The sequence below is a fragment of the Bufo bufo genome, chromosome 4 (genome assembly GCF_905171765.1).
Source record: "Bufo bufo chromosome 4, aBufBuf1.1, whole genome shotgun sequence".
In the NCBI taxonomy this organism is placed as follows: domain Eukaryota; kingdom Metazoa; phylum Chordata; class Amphibia; order Anura; family Bufonidae; genus Bufo; species Bufo bufo.
In genome coordinates, this window is record NC_053392.1 from 39164401 (window position 1) to 39177461 (window position 13061).

General features: G+C 43.7%; 1 protein-coding gene across 1 annotated transcript in view; it reads right to left on the minus strand.

Moving 5' to 3' along the window:
* Positions 1–1530: 1530 nt before the first annotated feature.
* SCARA5 (scavenger receptor class A member 5) overlaps positions 1531–13061 on the minus strand; it is a 271534-nt gene continuing 260003 nt past the window's right edge. Inside the window, exon 9 of the mRNA XM_040427109.1 lies at positions 1531–2427. Coding sequence (XP_040283043.1) covers positions 2291–2427 — 137 coding nt within the window. The 3' untranslated portion in view covers positions 1531–2290. The remainder of the gene's footprint in view (positions 2428–13061) is intronic.

Consider the following 13061-nt stretch of genomic DNA (forward strand, 5'->3'; position numbering starts at 1 on the left):
CTAGGACAGTGAAGAGTTTCATATCAGTATCCCTAGTAGTCTGGGACACTAATGTCTGTATACTTGGTGGTCTAGGACAGTGAAGAGTTTCATATCAGTATCCCTAGTAGTCTGGGACACTAATGTCTGTATACTTGGTGGTCTAGGACAGTGAAGAGTTTAAGATCAGTATCCCTAGTAGTCTGGGACACTAATGTCTGTATACTTGGTGGTCTAGGACAGTGAAGAGTTTAAGATCAGTATCCCTAGTAGTCTGGGACACTAATGTCTGTATACTTGGTGGTCTAGGACAGTGAAGAGTTTAAGATCAGTATCCCTAGTAGTCTGGGACACTAATGTCTGTATACTTGGTGGTCTAGGACAGTGAAGAGTTTAAGATCAGTATCCCTAGTAGTCTGGGACACTAATGTCTGTATACTTGGTGGTCTAGGACAGTGAAGAGTTTAATATCAGTATCCCTAGTAGTCTGGGACACTAATGTCTGTATACTTGGTGGTCTAGGACAGTGAAGAGTTTAATATCAGTATCCCTAGTAGTCTGGGACACTAATGTCTGTATACTTGGTGGTCTAGGACAGTGAAGAGTTTAAGATCAGTATCCCTAGTAGTCTGGGACACTAATGTCTGTATACTTGGTGGTCTAGGACAGTGAAGAGTTTAAGATCAGTATCCCTAGTAGTCTGGGACACTAATGTCTGTATACTTGGTGGTCTAGGACAGTGAACAGTTTAAGATCAATATCCCTAGTAGTCTGGGACACTAATGTCTGTATACTTGGTGGTCTAGGACAGTGAAGAGTTTAATATCAGTATCCCTAGTAGTCTGGGACACTAATGTCTGTATACTTGGTGGTCTAGGACAGTGAAGAGTTTAAGATCAGTATCCATAGTAGTCTGGGACACTAATGTCTGTATACTTGGTGGTCTAGGACAGTGAAGAGTTTAAGATCAGTATCCCTAGTAGTCTGGGACACTAATGTCTGTATACTTGGTGGTCTAGGACAGTGAAGAGTTTAAGATCAGTATCCCTAGTAGTCTGGGACACTAATGTCTGTATACTTGGTGGTCTAGGACAGTGAAGAGTTTAAGATCAGTATCCCTAGTAGTCTGGGACACTAATGTCTGTATACTTGGTGGTCTAGGACAGTGATAAGTTTAAGATCAGTATCCCTAGTAGTCTGGGACACGAATGTCTGTATACTTGGTGGTCTAGGACAGTGAAGAGTTTAAGATCAGTATCCCTAGTAGTCTGGGACACTAATGTCTGGAGGCCTGGTGGTCTGCGGCAACGAGGGAGTTATTGTTAGTATACTTGGTGGTCTAGGGCAGTGTGGTGGTTATTTATAGTATCCCTTGCGGTATAGGGCAGGGAAAGGGATAATGTAAGAATCCATGGTAGTCTAGGGCAGTAAAGGGTACTTTTCACTACCATCTGCTTCAGAAAATTTGACAAATATTCAGTGACATTTTACCAGGGGTTGTATTTCATGTGGCTGAGATACACCAGCCCCCTCTGAATCATGACAGGACTCGAGCTTCATAAAAACATTATCTTTACTTTGTACCATATAATCACATTATCACTGCGTATTCCTCAGTATATAGTCTCGGCGTGGCTCAGCAACATCTTCCCTCTGCACCGGCTACGGAAGTAAAAAAAGTTTGTTAAAAGCCGTACCATGACAATATGGCCGCCGTCCTTTTAGCCCTTTTCGGCCATATGGTCTTTCCTGCCTGAGCTACTATAGTCGTGCTATTTCTTAGTTTTCCATTAGTTTCAAATACATGAATTCAAAAAAAGACAAAAGCGCAACATAAAAGAAACTTTCATCGATGAGTAACGTAAATATCTGCTCAGAAAGATTTTTTTGGTAAAACTTTATGAAAGTTGCTCAATATACAAGGGGCAAATTGTCGGGGCTGAATCTCAGCCTCCACTTGTGCCTAATTAGAACTCGGCAGCTACCACTATAATAAATCTGGAGACACCACTCCAAATTGTGGAGCCACTGGCCGGGTCATGGTGTTCCCACATAATAATAATGTGCCCCCTCTGAATATTTCTTTCGCTTCATAAACAACTGCAATAAATGGAATTGGAAGCGCGAACGTCTTAGTTTCCTTCCTTACGAGCCTGAAGACAATGAAGATGCAAAGTCTCATCCAATCGTCTAGAAAGGTCTCTCCGTGATGCTTAGGTCACGACACAGAACATAAGATGTCGTAACCCTCTACGTGGGGGTTGGATCGAACATCTTCATGACGAACGTTCCAGTGTCTTCTGCTCTCAGCTCACTGTTTGATACAGGTCACACCGGCATCTTCAGCATGGCCGCAGTTAGTCTTGCCCCAAGTGGAGAACATGCACTGTAGAAGGGACTCTTCAGTTCCTTTGCAGGAAACATCGTCCATCCAGATACGTCCAGAACCTGTAAAAACAAGAAAGAATTCGTTAGAATCTGATTAGTCTTCTCTGGAAAGATTATAAAAATAAAAAAGCATTTTTAAAAAATCTAAAAATTTTGGTGGGATCGACTGCTCATGAAAATTGAAGCTGAGGTGCTGGGACATCTTTTACGTCAGTTAGATGTTTCTTAGATCCATCACAGTTCTTGTAGAGGAATCACATGTTGATTTTCTGCAATCAACCAATCTTGGAGATGGGTCCCAATTTGCTTGGAATGTCCATTCATAATCTCTCTTTACACTGGACGTCGCATCACTTTTCTGTTGCAAAGCCCCAAATCCCCTCTCTAGGCATAGATTTAAAACATGCCATACTGGCAGTCATCAAAGGGGGGAGCTCATGAGCTTTGCAAATCAATACTCAACAGTATGCAGTGAGCTCCCCCTAGTGGTGGCTTTAGGTAGGGGATTTGGATTTCAGTGCAGAATCGTAGAGCCCAAAAGCCATAGGACCTTCATTCAAAGGAGCATCTTTCTGCTTGGACTGGGAGATTTCCATTTTCTACTGACAACTTACTAGAATAGGAAAGTTACCCTGGAACCATAACAGATTTATACAGCTTTGCTCAGAAATGCAATATTAGTTGTGTGATGAACCCTTTTTGTTGTTATGGCTGGAGATAGTTGCGGAACAGGAACCATTTTTAGCAGATATGAAGCTATCATTAAGCCACCAAGGATTCTTAGAAATGCCTAGCCCTTGCTCCCTCCTACCTCTCGCCATTCTTTTTGTCTCTAATTTATTCTAGACCAATCTATAGGAAGCCATCTCTTCTAGGAACCTGGGGGATCTTCCCTTTTGCGGACGATATGGGAAAATTAGTGGGTATGGTAAAAACTGGGGTGGTACCCAACTGGTGAACTGAAGGGATTGATATAAATAGACCCTGGTGTTAAGTGATAGCTCTGAAGGCACTTCCAAAAGGAGCTGTCTTCTGCTGGACCTATAGGGTCCACTGTTGTGTCAGCCTAAGCCCCTTAGAGGATCCTCAAGTCATTCAATTCATTTGCTAGAACCTGGAGAACCTTCGTTATGAAATGATGGTGTCATTGAGATCACCATGCACTGCACCCCTCACCACCCTGGACAATAAACTGTATATGTACCTAATGTGTTTGCTGGGGAGAGGGGAACAGTTGTCAACCGTCCCAAATCTGCCAGGATTGCCTGGAATTGTCAAAGACAATCTCGGCAAATTTGGCTTCCCCCCTTTCCCCTCAGTGGATGTTACCGGGTAGGTTATGCCCAGATGAGAGCTTAAATGTCCCAAATTTACCAACAGAGAGTTTGGTAAGTATGAAGTATTGGGTAGGTAGAAAACCCCAATGATCTGCAGTTCCTCATTATACAAACTTCTCCAGAAAATCTGAGGCTCATAAATCAATGTGTCTTCTCTCTATTGTTTTGTGTGGACTACTGACTAATACCAAGGATGGATGCACATCGGAGAGCACCTCTGGTGGCCACCAATGACCATTTTGGTCTATTACAAATTTTAAAATACTTGCACCCCCTCAAAGTCCATTCCATCACTTCATTTATGCTTGATTATAATGTCTGATTACTATCCGTCTGGTTGGGTTCTTCTGATGGAGGTCCACACTCACGGGCACATATCCTGGCACCAGACTCGGTGTTGGCTGGCATCATCTTACATTTCACCACCTCACAGGGATCATACAGGGGATATCATAAAGTCTTTCTTGCTGCCAGGTTCTGACAGGATAACAAGTAATTATTCTGAAGGAACGCGAGTCCGGGCGAATCTATGAAGAGTGGCCCACCTGAGAAAATAATCCTGAGCCCAAAGTCCAGTGTTGCCCACCAACATTCAGGTCCCCGATTAAGGTTTAGTGTTTGCTTTGTGAAATATCCCACGTAATGGCCATATAGGCAGATACTCTACAAGGGGGACATTCATGGAACTCCCACCAATAGGTAAAGCAGAGCACCCTCACAGCCAATTGGAAGAAATGGAATCATTTTTGTATTGCTGCATTCTGAGATCCTAACTTTTTATATTTCTCATCGACATAACTGTGAGGGGAAATTGTATTTTTTTTTTTTGCTAATTCATTGTTTTTTATTATTCTTTTTTATGGAAAAAATTTAGAAAAACACAGCAGATCCACATTTCTTTTATATAAGCATCAAAAACAATGCGTTTTAGATAATAGTTTGCTTTTTCATATGTGTTATGAGTAGAATATAGAATATTTTTTCCATAAATTTTTTTTTTTATTAAACTTTACTGATCTGATCTTACATTTTCTTAGATTTTTATTAGACTTTTTAATGCTGTGGTGTACTTAATATATTTAAAAGAATTATTGCCTGTCAGTGTTATGCTGCCAGGCAATCGATTGGTCCATGCCTCTGGCACAACCTTCTAGGCTTTCACCTATGATAGACCTGGTGGCTCCTTAGACCCCCTCGGACTTAGTAACCCATAAATGCCAGTTGGGAGCCCCACTGCCTTAAAATCAAATGATTTTGATTCTAGAGCTCTGCATCAGTGCCGTGCACCAAACAGGCTGAGAACTCTGGGAATAGTGAACTGGATCCTTCTCTGTGCAGAGTCCTCGGCCTCTTTGGTGCAGGGCACTGATGTGATGCACAAGAAATATTTTTTGGCAGATGATGTCATTGGTATAATTGTGAGCAGACCCCGAGTGACGCATTATGGGCAGGTGTTTCAGATCACTGTTCCATAATTGCCCTTTAATGTATAACGTGAAGACTTTTTAATCAAAGGAATACGTTCCTGACTGGAAATGTACCAGCTCGTTACCGGTGTCTAGAAGGGGCGTGCCAACGCTTTCCATCGGCCGCTTAGGAGCAGAGTTGTGTTATGTTTATTAATGACGATTAATGAGGGTCAGGTTCGATCCCCTTCTTGTGCACCCGTGACTGAGACTAAGTATTAACAGAGCCCTCATCCTGTACCCCCCCCCCCCCAAAAAAATAAAAAATAATAATTTTGAAAATTCCACAGAAAGAACCGGCTAGGAACCTCTGACTAGTTATGGTCTGAGACCCAAGGGACTTGAGATGTTTTAGGGGGATCCAAGTACAGTAAAGTCCTAGGACCTCTTTTTGCACCCACTAAATGACCCCAAGATCACCGATGGGGGAAAGGGGGGGTGAGGGATGTGGTATATGCCATTACTGCGTGACCTCTATATGACATCTGGGCCAGGCAGGAGCACACAGAGGGCTCACTCTGTAGACAAGAAGGTTGAAGGAAATGGCTATGATAGTGTCAATCGAGTCCCAGTTCTTGGTGCTTCTGCCTGACCACAGAATAGGGAATAGGTTGAAATCTTGGGACAATCCACTTACTATGTGCAGTATTACATTGTGTTATAGGGGAGAAGGACCCGTGGCCAAATGCCTGTGCACATGACCATGCAGGTCCTCAAGCAGAAATCCTGTGACTGCATCATCTTATGTGCTCTATCCTGTAAGGCAGCGGTCCTCAACCACCGAACCGCGGACCAGTACCAGGGTGTGGACCATCTGGTACTGGTCCGCGGGGAGCACCGTTGTTGAGTGGTGGGGACGGGAACTATTGGTTCCTGTGCCCCACTGTTTAGCCTCATAGGCTGAAGGCCGCTAGACCTGAGGCCTATGAGGCAGTGCTAAAGTGCAGGAGGTTGCGATGACATCATTGCCAGCTACGGGTTTGCCACCAGAGACCCGTCGCAGAACGCCTATGCTGTAATGCAGGGTGAAAGAATGACAGCAGGAGCGAGGAGAGTATTTTCTTCTTTTTTTAAAATTTGGTTTATGTACACTACTGGGTTCACTATTTGTAAAGATGCACTACTGGGGGTACTATTAGTAAAGAGGTACTACTGGGGGTACTATTAGTAAAGAGGTACTACTGGGGGTACTATTAGTAAAGAGGTACTACTGGGGGTACTATTAGTAAAGAGGTACTACTGGGGGCAGGCTATATTTAAAGAGACCACCACTGAAGGGGGGACTATATTTAAATAGGTCACAACTGGGGGCATAATATGTAAAGAGGCCACTAATGAGGGGGGGGGGAGTTTATGTAAAGAGGGCACTACTAGGGGCATTATATGTAAAGAGGGCACTACTGGGGGGAATTATATAAAAAGAGGCCCCAACTGGGGGGCAGTTTATGTAAAGAGGGAACTACTAGGGATATTTTATGTAAAGAGGGCACTACTGGGGGGCATTATATGTAAAGAGGGCACTACTAGGGGCATTATATGAAAAGAGGGCACTACTAGGGGCATTATATGTAAAGAGGACACTACTGGGGGCATTATATGTAAAGAGGGCACTACTGGGGGGCATTATATGAAAAGAGGGCACTACTAGGGGCATTATATGTAAAGAGGACACTACTGGGGGCATTATATGTAAAGAGGACACTACTGGGGGGCATTATATGTAAAGAGGACACTACTGGGGGGCATTATATGTAAAGAGGACACTACTGAGGGGCATTATATGTAAAGAGGGCACTACTGGGGGCATTATATGTAAAGAGGGCACTACTGAGGGGCATTATATGTAAAGAGGGCACTACTGGGGGCATTATATGTAAAGAGGACACTACTGAGGGGCATTATATGTAAAGAGGACACTACTGAGGGGCATAATATGTAAAGAGGCCACTAATGAGGGGGGGGAGTTTATGTAAAGAGGGCACTACTAGGGGCATTATATGTAAAGAGGGCACTACTGGGGGGAATTATATAAAAAGAGGCCCCAACTGGGGGGCAGTTTATGTAAAGAGGGAACTACTAGGGATATTTTATGTAAAGAGGGCACTACTGGGGGGCATTATATGTAAAGAGGGCACTACTAGGGGCATTATATGAAAAGAGGGCACTACTAGGGGCATTATATGTAAAGAGGACACTACTGGGGGCATTATATGTAAAGAGGGCACTACTGGGGGGCATTATATGAAAAGAGGGCACTACTGGGGGGCATTATATGTAAAGAGGACACTACTGAGGGGCATTATATGTAAAGAGGACACTACTGGGGGCATTATATGTAAAGAGGGCACTACTGGGGGTATTATATGTAAAGAGGACACTACTGGGGGCATTATATGTAAAGAGGGCACTACTGGGGGTATTATATGTAAAGAGGGCACTACTGGGGGTATTATATGTAAAGAGGACACTACTGGGGGCATTATATGTAAAGAGGGCACTACTGGGGGTATTATATGTAAAGAGGGCACTACTGGGGGCATTATATGTAAAGAGGACACTACTGGGGGGCATTATATGTAAAGAGGACACTACTGGGGGCATTATATGTAAAGAGGGCACTACTGGGGGTATTATATGTAAAGAGGACACTACTGGGGGCATTATATGTAAAGAGGGCACTACTGGGGGTATTATATGTAAAGAGGGCACTACTGGGGGTATTATATGTAAAGAGGACACTACTGGGGGCATTATATGTAAAGAGGGCACTACTGGGGGTATTATATGTAAAGAGGGCACTACTGGGGGCATTATATGTAAAGAGGACACTACTGGGGGGCATTATATGTAAAGAGGACACTACTGGGGGCATTATATGTAAAGAGGGCACTACTGGGAGGCATTATATGTAAAGAGGACACTACTGAGGGGCATTATATGTAAAGAGGGCACTACTGGGGGGCATTATATGTAAAGAGGGCACTACTGGGGGGCATTATATGTAAAGAGGGCGCTACTGGGGGGCATTATATGTAAAGAGGGCACTACTAGGGGCATTATATGAAAAGAGGGCACTACTAGGGGCATTATATGTAAAGAGGACACTACTGGGGGCATTATATGTAAAGAGGGCACTACTGGGGGGCATTATATGAAAAGAGGGCACTACTGGGGGGCATTATATGTAAAGAGGACACTACTGAGGGGCATTATATGTAAAGAGGGCACTACTGGGGGCATTATATGTAAAGAGGGCACTACTGAGGGGCATTATATGTAAAGAGGGCACTACTGGGGGCATTATATGTAAAGAGGACACTACTGAGGGGCATTATATGTAAAGAGGACACTACTGAGGGGCATAATATGTAAAGAGGCCACTAATGGGGGGGGGGAGTTTATGTAAAGAGGGCACTACTAGGGGCATTATATGTAAAGAGGGCACTACTGGGGGGAATTATATAAAAAGAGGCCCCAACTGGGGGGCAGTTTATGTAAAGAGGGAACTACTAGGGATATTTTATGTAAAGAGGGCACTACTGGGGGGCATTATATGTAAAGAGGGCACTACTAGGGGCATTATATGAAAAGAGGGCACTACTAGGGGCATTATATGTAAAGAGGACACTACTGGGGGCATTATATGTAAAGAGGGCACTACTGGGGGGCATTATATGAAAAGAGGGCACTACTGGGGGGCATTATATGTAAAGAGGACACTACTGAGGGGCATTATATGTAAAGAGGACACTACTGGGGGCATTATATGTAAAGAGGGCACTACTGGGGGTATTATATGTAAAGAGGACACTACTGGGGGCATTATATGTAAAGAGGGCACTACTGGGGGTATTATATGTAAAGAGGGCACTACTGGGGGTATTATATGTAAAGAGGACACTACTGGGGGCATTATATGTAAAGAGGGCACTACTGGGGGTATTATATGTAAAGAGGGCACTACTGGGGGCATTATATGTAAAGAGGACACTACTGGGGGCATTATATGTAAAGAGGGCACTACTGGGGGTATTATATGTAAAGAGGACACTACTGGGGGCATTATATGTAAAGAGGGCACTACTGGGGGTATTATATGTAAAGAGGGCACTACTGGGGGTATTATATGTAAAGAGGACACTACTGGGGGGCATTATATGTAAAGAGGGCACTACTGGGGGGCATTATATGTAAAGAGCGCACTACTGGGGGTATTATATGTAAAGAGGACACTACTGGGGGCATTATATGTAAAGAGGGCACTACTGGGGGTATTATATGTAAAGAGGGCACTACTGGGGGCATTATATGTAAAGAGGACACTACTGGGGGGCATTATATGTAAAGAGGACACTACTGGGGGCATTATATGTAAAGAGGGCACTACTGGGAGGCATTATATGTAAAGAGGACACTACTGAGGGGCATTATATGTAAAGAGGGCACTACTGGGGGGCATTATATGTAAAGAGGGCACTACTGGGGGGCATTATATGTAAAGAGGGCGCTACTGGGGGGCATTATATGTAAAGAGGGCACTTCTGGGGGTTTTCATATGTAAAGAGGTCACTTCTGGGGGTTTTCATATGTAAAGAGGGCACTACTGGGGGCATTATATGTAAAGAGGGCACTACTGGGGGCATTATATGTAAATAGGGACCTTCTAGGGGCATTATATGCATAGAGGGCACCACTAACGGGCTTTATATGTACACAGAGAACTACTGGGGGGGGGGATTATTAATGAATGGCTCATGGTGTAGCGGTATTATTTGCCTTTCTAAAGTGTTATTATTGGCAATGTTGGCCATATTGTATTTTGTTATGTGCGTGATTAACCTCCGCTACACCACCCGCTGGTCCTTGGGAAAAATGTCTTACATGAAACTGGTTCCCGGTGCAAAAACGGTTGGTGACCACTGCTGTAAGGCATGATGGTGCCTGGTGTATATAGTCATGTGTAACCAACATGGTGCTGGGGAAGTCTGGCCGCAGATGCCATGGTTGGTGCCGCAGCCGAGACCAGTGCTAAGGGTGCTCAGACCGGGTGGCCGGATTACCATGATACTGGATGGGGGATGGTGAGTGCACAGCGCTCGCCGCACAACTGATGGCGACTTGTTTATCTGAAGCTGCGGCGCCTCCTCTGTTTATCAGATTGTAACTCGGATACAAAAGCGACCGCCATACACGCGCCCGCAGCTGTCAGTCCCACATGTGATGTTCAGCACTAGATCGGAGAGGGAGATCGGCATCCGGACGGGGGCGAGCTGCGAGGTTTACATTTTCCGCACGTTCACCAGTCAAACAATCCTAACATAATGCTAAACAGAGCATTCCTGGGTTAGGGGCTCTGAAAAGGACCCTGGAACCTGGATACTCAGAGTGTTCACAGAAGCGCAGAGTATTTAAGGTGGTTCACAGTTTTAGGCTACATGCACATGACCGTATGTGTTTTGCGTTCCTCAAATTGCGGATCCGCATGAAAAAACGGATGACATCCGTATGCCATCCGTTTATTTCTTTTTGCGGATCCGTTGTAACAATGCCTAAAACGGACAAGAATAGGACATGTTCTATTTTTTTTTTGCGGGGCCACGGAACGGAGCAACGGATGCGGACAGCACACGGAGTGCTGTCCGCATCTTTTGCGGCCCCATTGAAGTGAATGGGTCCGCATCTGAGCCGCAAAAACGGCGGCTCGGATGCGGAACCAAACAACGGTCATGTGCATGAGGCCATAGTGTTAGGCCTCTTGCACACGTGTCCATTCCGTTTTTTTGCGGACCGAATAAGGAACCATTCATTTCAATGGGTCTGCAAAAAAAACGGAAGGTACTCCATGTGCATTCCGTTTCCGTATTTTCATTCCGCAAAAAAATTTAACATGTCCTATTATTGTCCGCATTATGGACAAGGATAGGACTGTTCTATTAGGAGCCAGCTGTTCACACAGACGTCATCCGTATTTTTTGTGGATCTGTTTTTTGCGGACCGCAAAATACATACGGTCGTGTGCAAGAGGCCTTAAGCTGGACGCCTGGACGGCCCTAATCCTGCTCACACAGCTGCACTTTGTTACAATGTGTCAGTGAACACAAGCCTCTGTGAGCTAATCACAGAATCCGCACAAATCTGACTCCAGGGCTACAATTACCGACTGATACACTGTAACGAACCCAGAAGCTGTGTTACAAGTTTTTAGCCTATGAATTTAGCTATGAAGGTTTCCATGCAATGAAAGCAAGCAGAGATGGTGAGCAATTAACCACCTCAGCCCCCAGTGCTTAAACACCCTGAAAGACCAGGCCACTTTTTACACTTCTGACCTACACTACTTTCACCGTTTATTGCTCGGTCATGCAACTTACCACCCAAATGAATTTTACCTCCTTTTCTTCTCACTAATAGAGCTTTCATTTGGTGGTATTTCATTGCTGCTGACATTTTTACTTTTTTTGTTATTAATCGAAATTTAACGATTTTTTTGCAAAAAAATGACATTTTTCACTTTCAGTTGTAAAATTTTGCAAAAAAAACGAGATCCATATATAAATTTTGCTCTAAATTTATTGTTCTACATGTCTTTGATAAAAAAAAATGTTTGGGTAAAAAAAAAATGGTTTGGGTAAAAGTTATAGCGTTTACAAACTATGGTACAAAAATGTGAATTTCCGCTTTTTGAAGCAGCTCTGACTTTCTGAGCACCTGTCATGTTTCCTGAGGTTCTACAATGGCCAGACAGTACAAACACCCCACAAATGACCCCATTTCGGAAAGTACACACCCTAAGGTATTCGCTGAAGGGCATAGTGAGTTCATAGAACTTTTTATTTTTTGTCACAAGTTACCGGAAAATGATGATTTTTTTTTTTTTTTTCTTACAAAGTCTCATATTCCACTAACTTGTGACAAAAAATAAAAAGTTCTATGAACTCACTATGCCCATCACGAAATACCTTGGGGTCTCTTCTTTCCAAAATGGGGTCACTTGTGGGGTAGTTATACTGCCCTGGCATTCTAGGGGCCCAAATGTGTGGTAAGGAGTTTGAAATCAAATTCTGTAAAAAATGACCTGTGAAATCCGAAAGGTGCTCTTTGGAATATGGGCCCCTTTGCCCACCTAGGCTGCAAAAAAGTGTCACACATCTGGTATCTCTGTATTCAGGAGAAGTTGGGCAATGTGTTTTGGGGTGTCTTTTTACATATACCCATGCTGGGTGAGATAAATATCTTGGTCAAATGCCAACTTTGTATAAAAAAATGGGAAAAGTTGTCTTTTGCCAAGATATTTCTCTCACCCAGCATGGGTATATATAAAATGACACCCCAAAACACATTCCCCAACTTCTCCTGAGTACGGCAATACCAGATGTGTGACACTTTTTTGCAGCCTAGGTGGGCAAAGGGGCCCATATTCCAAAGAGCACCTTTCGGATTTCACAGGTCATTTTTTACAGAATTTGATTTCAAACTCCTTACCACACATTTGGGCCCCTAGAATGCCAGGGCAGTATAACTACCCCACAAGTGACCCCATTTTGGAAAGAAGAGACCCCAAGGTATTCGCTGATGGGCATAGTGAGTTCATGGAAGTTTTTATTTTTTGTCACAAGTTAATGGAATATGAGACTTTGTATGAAAAAAAAAAAAATCATCATTTTCCACTAACTTGTGACAAAAAATAAAAAATTCTAGGAACTCGCCATGCCCCTCACGGAATACCTTGGGGTGTCTTCTTTCCAAAATGGGGTCACTTGTGGGGTAGTTATACTGCCCTGGCATTTTCCAGGGGCCCTAATGTGTGGTAAGTAGGTAAATGACCTGTGAAATCCGAAAGGTGCTCTTTGGAATATGGGCCCCTTTGCCCACCTAGGCTGCAAAAAAGTGT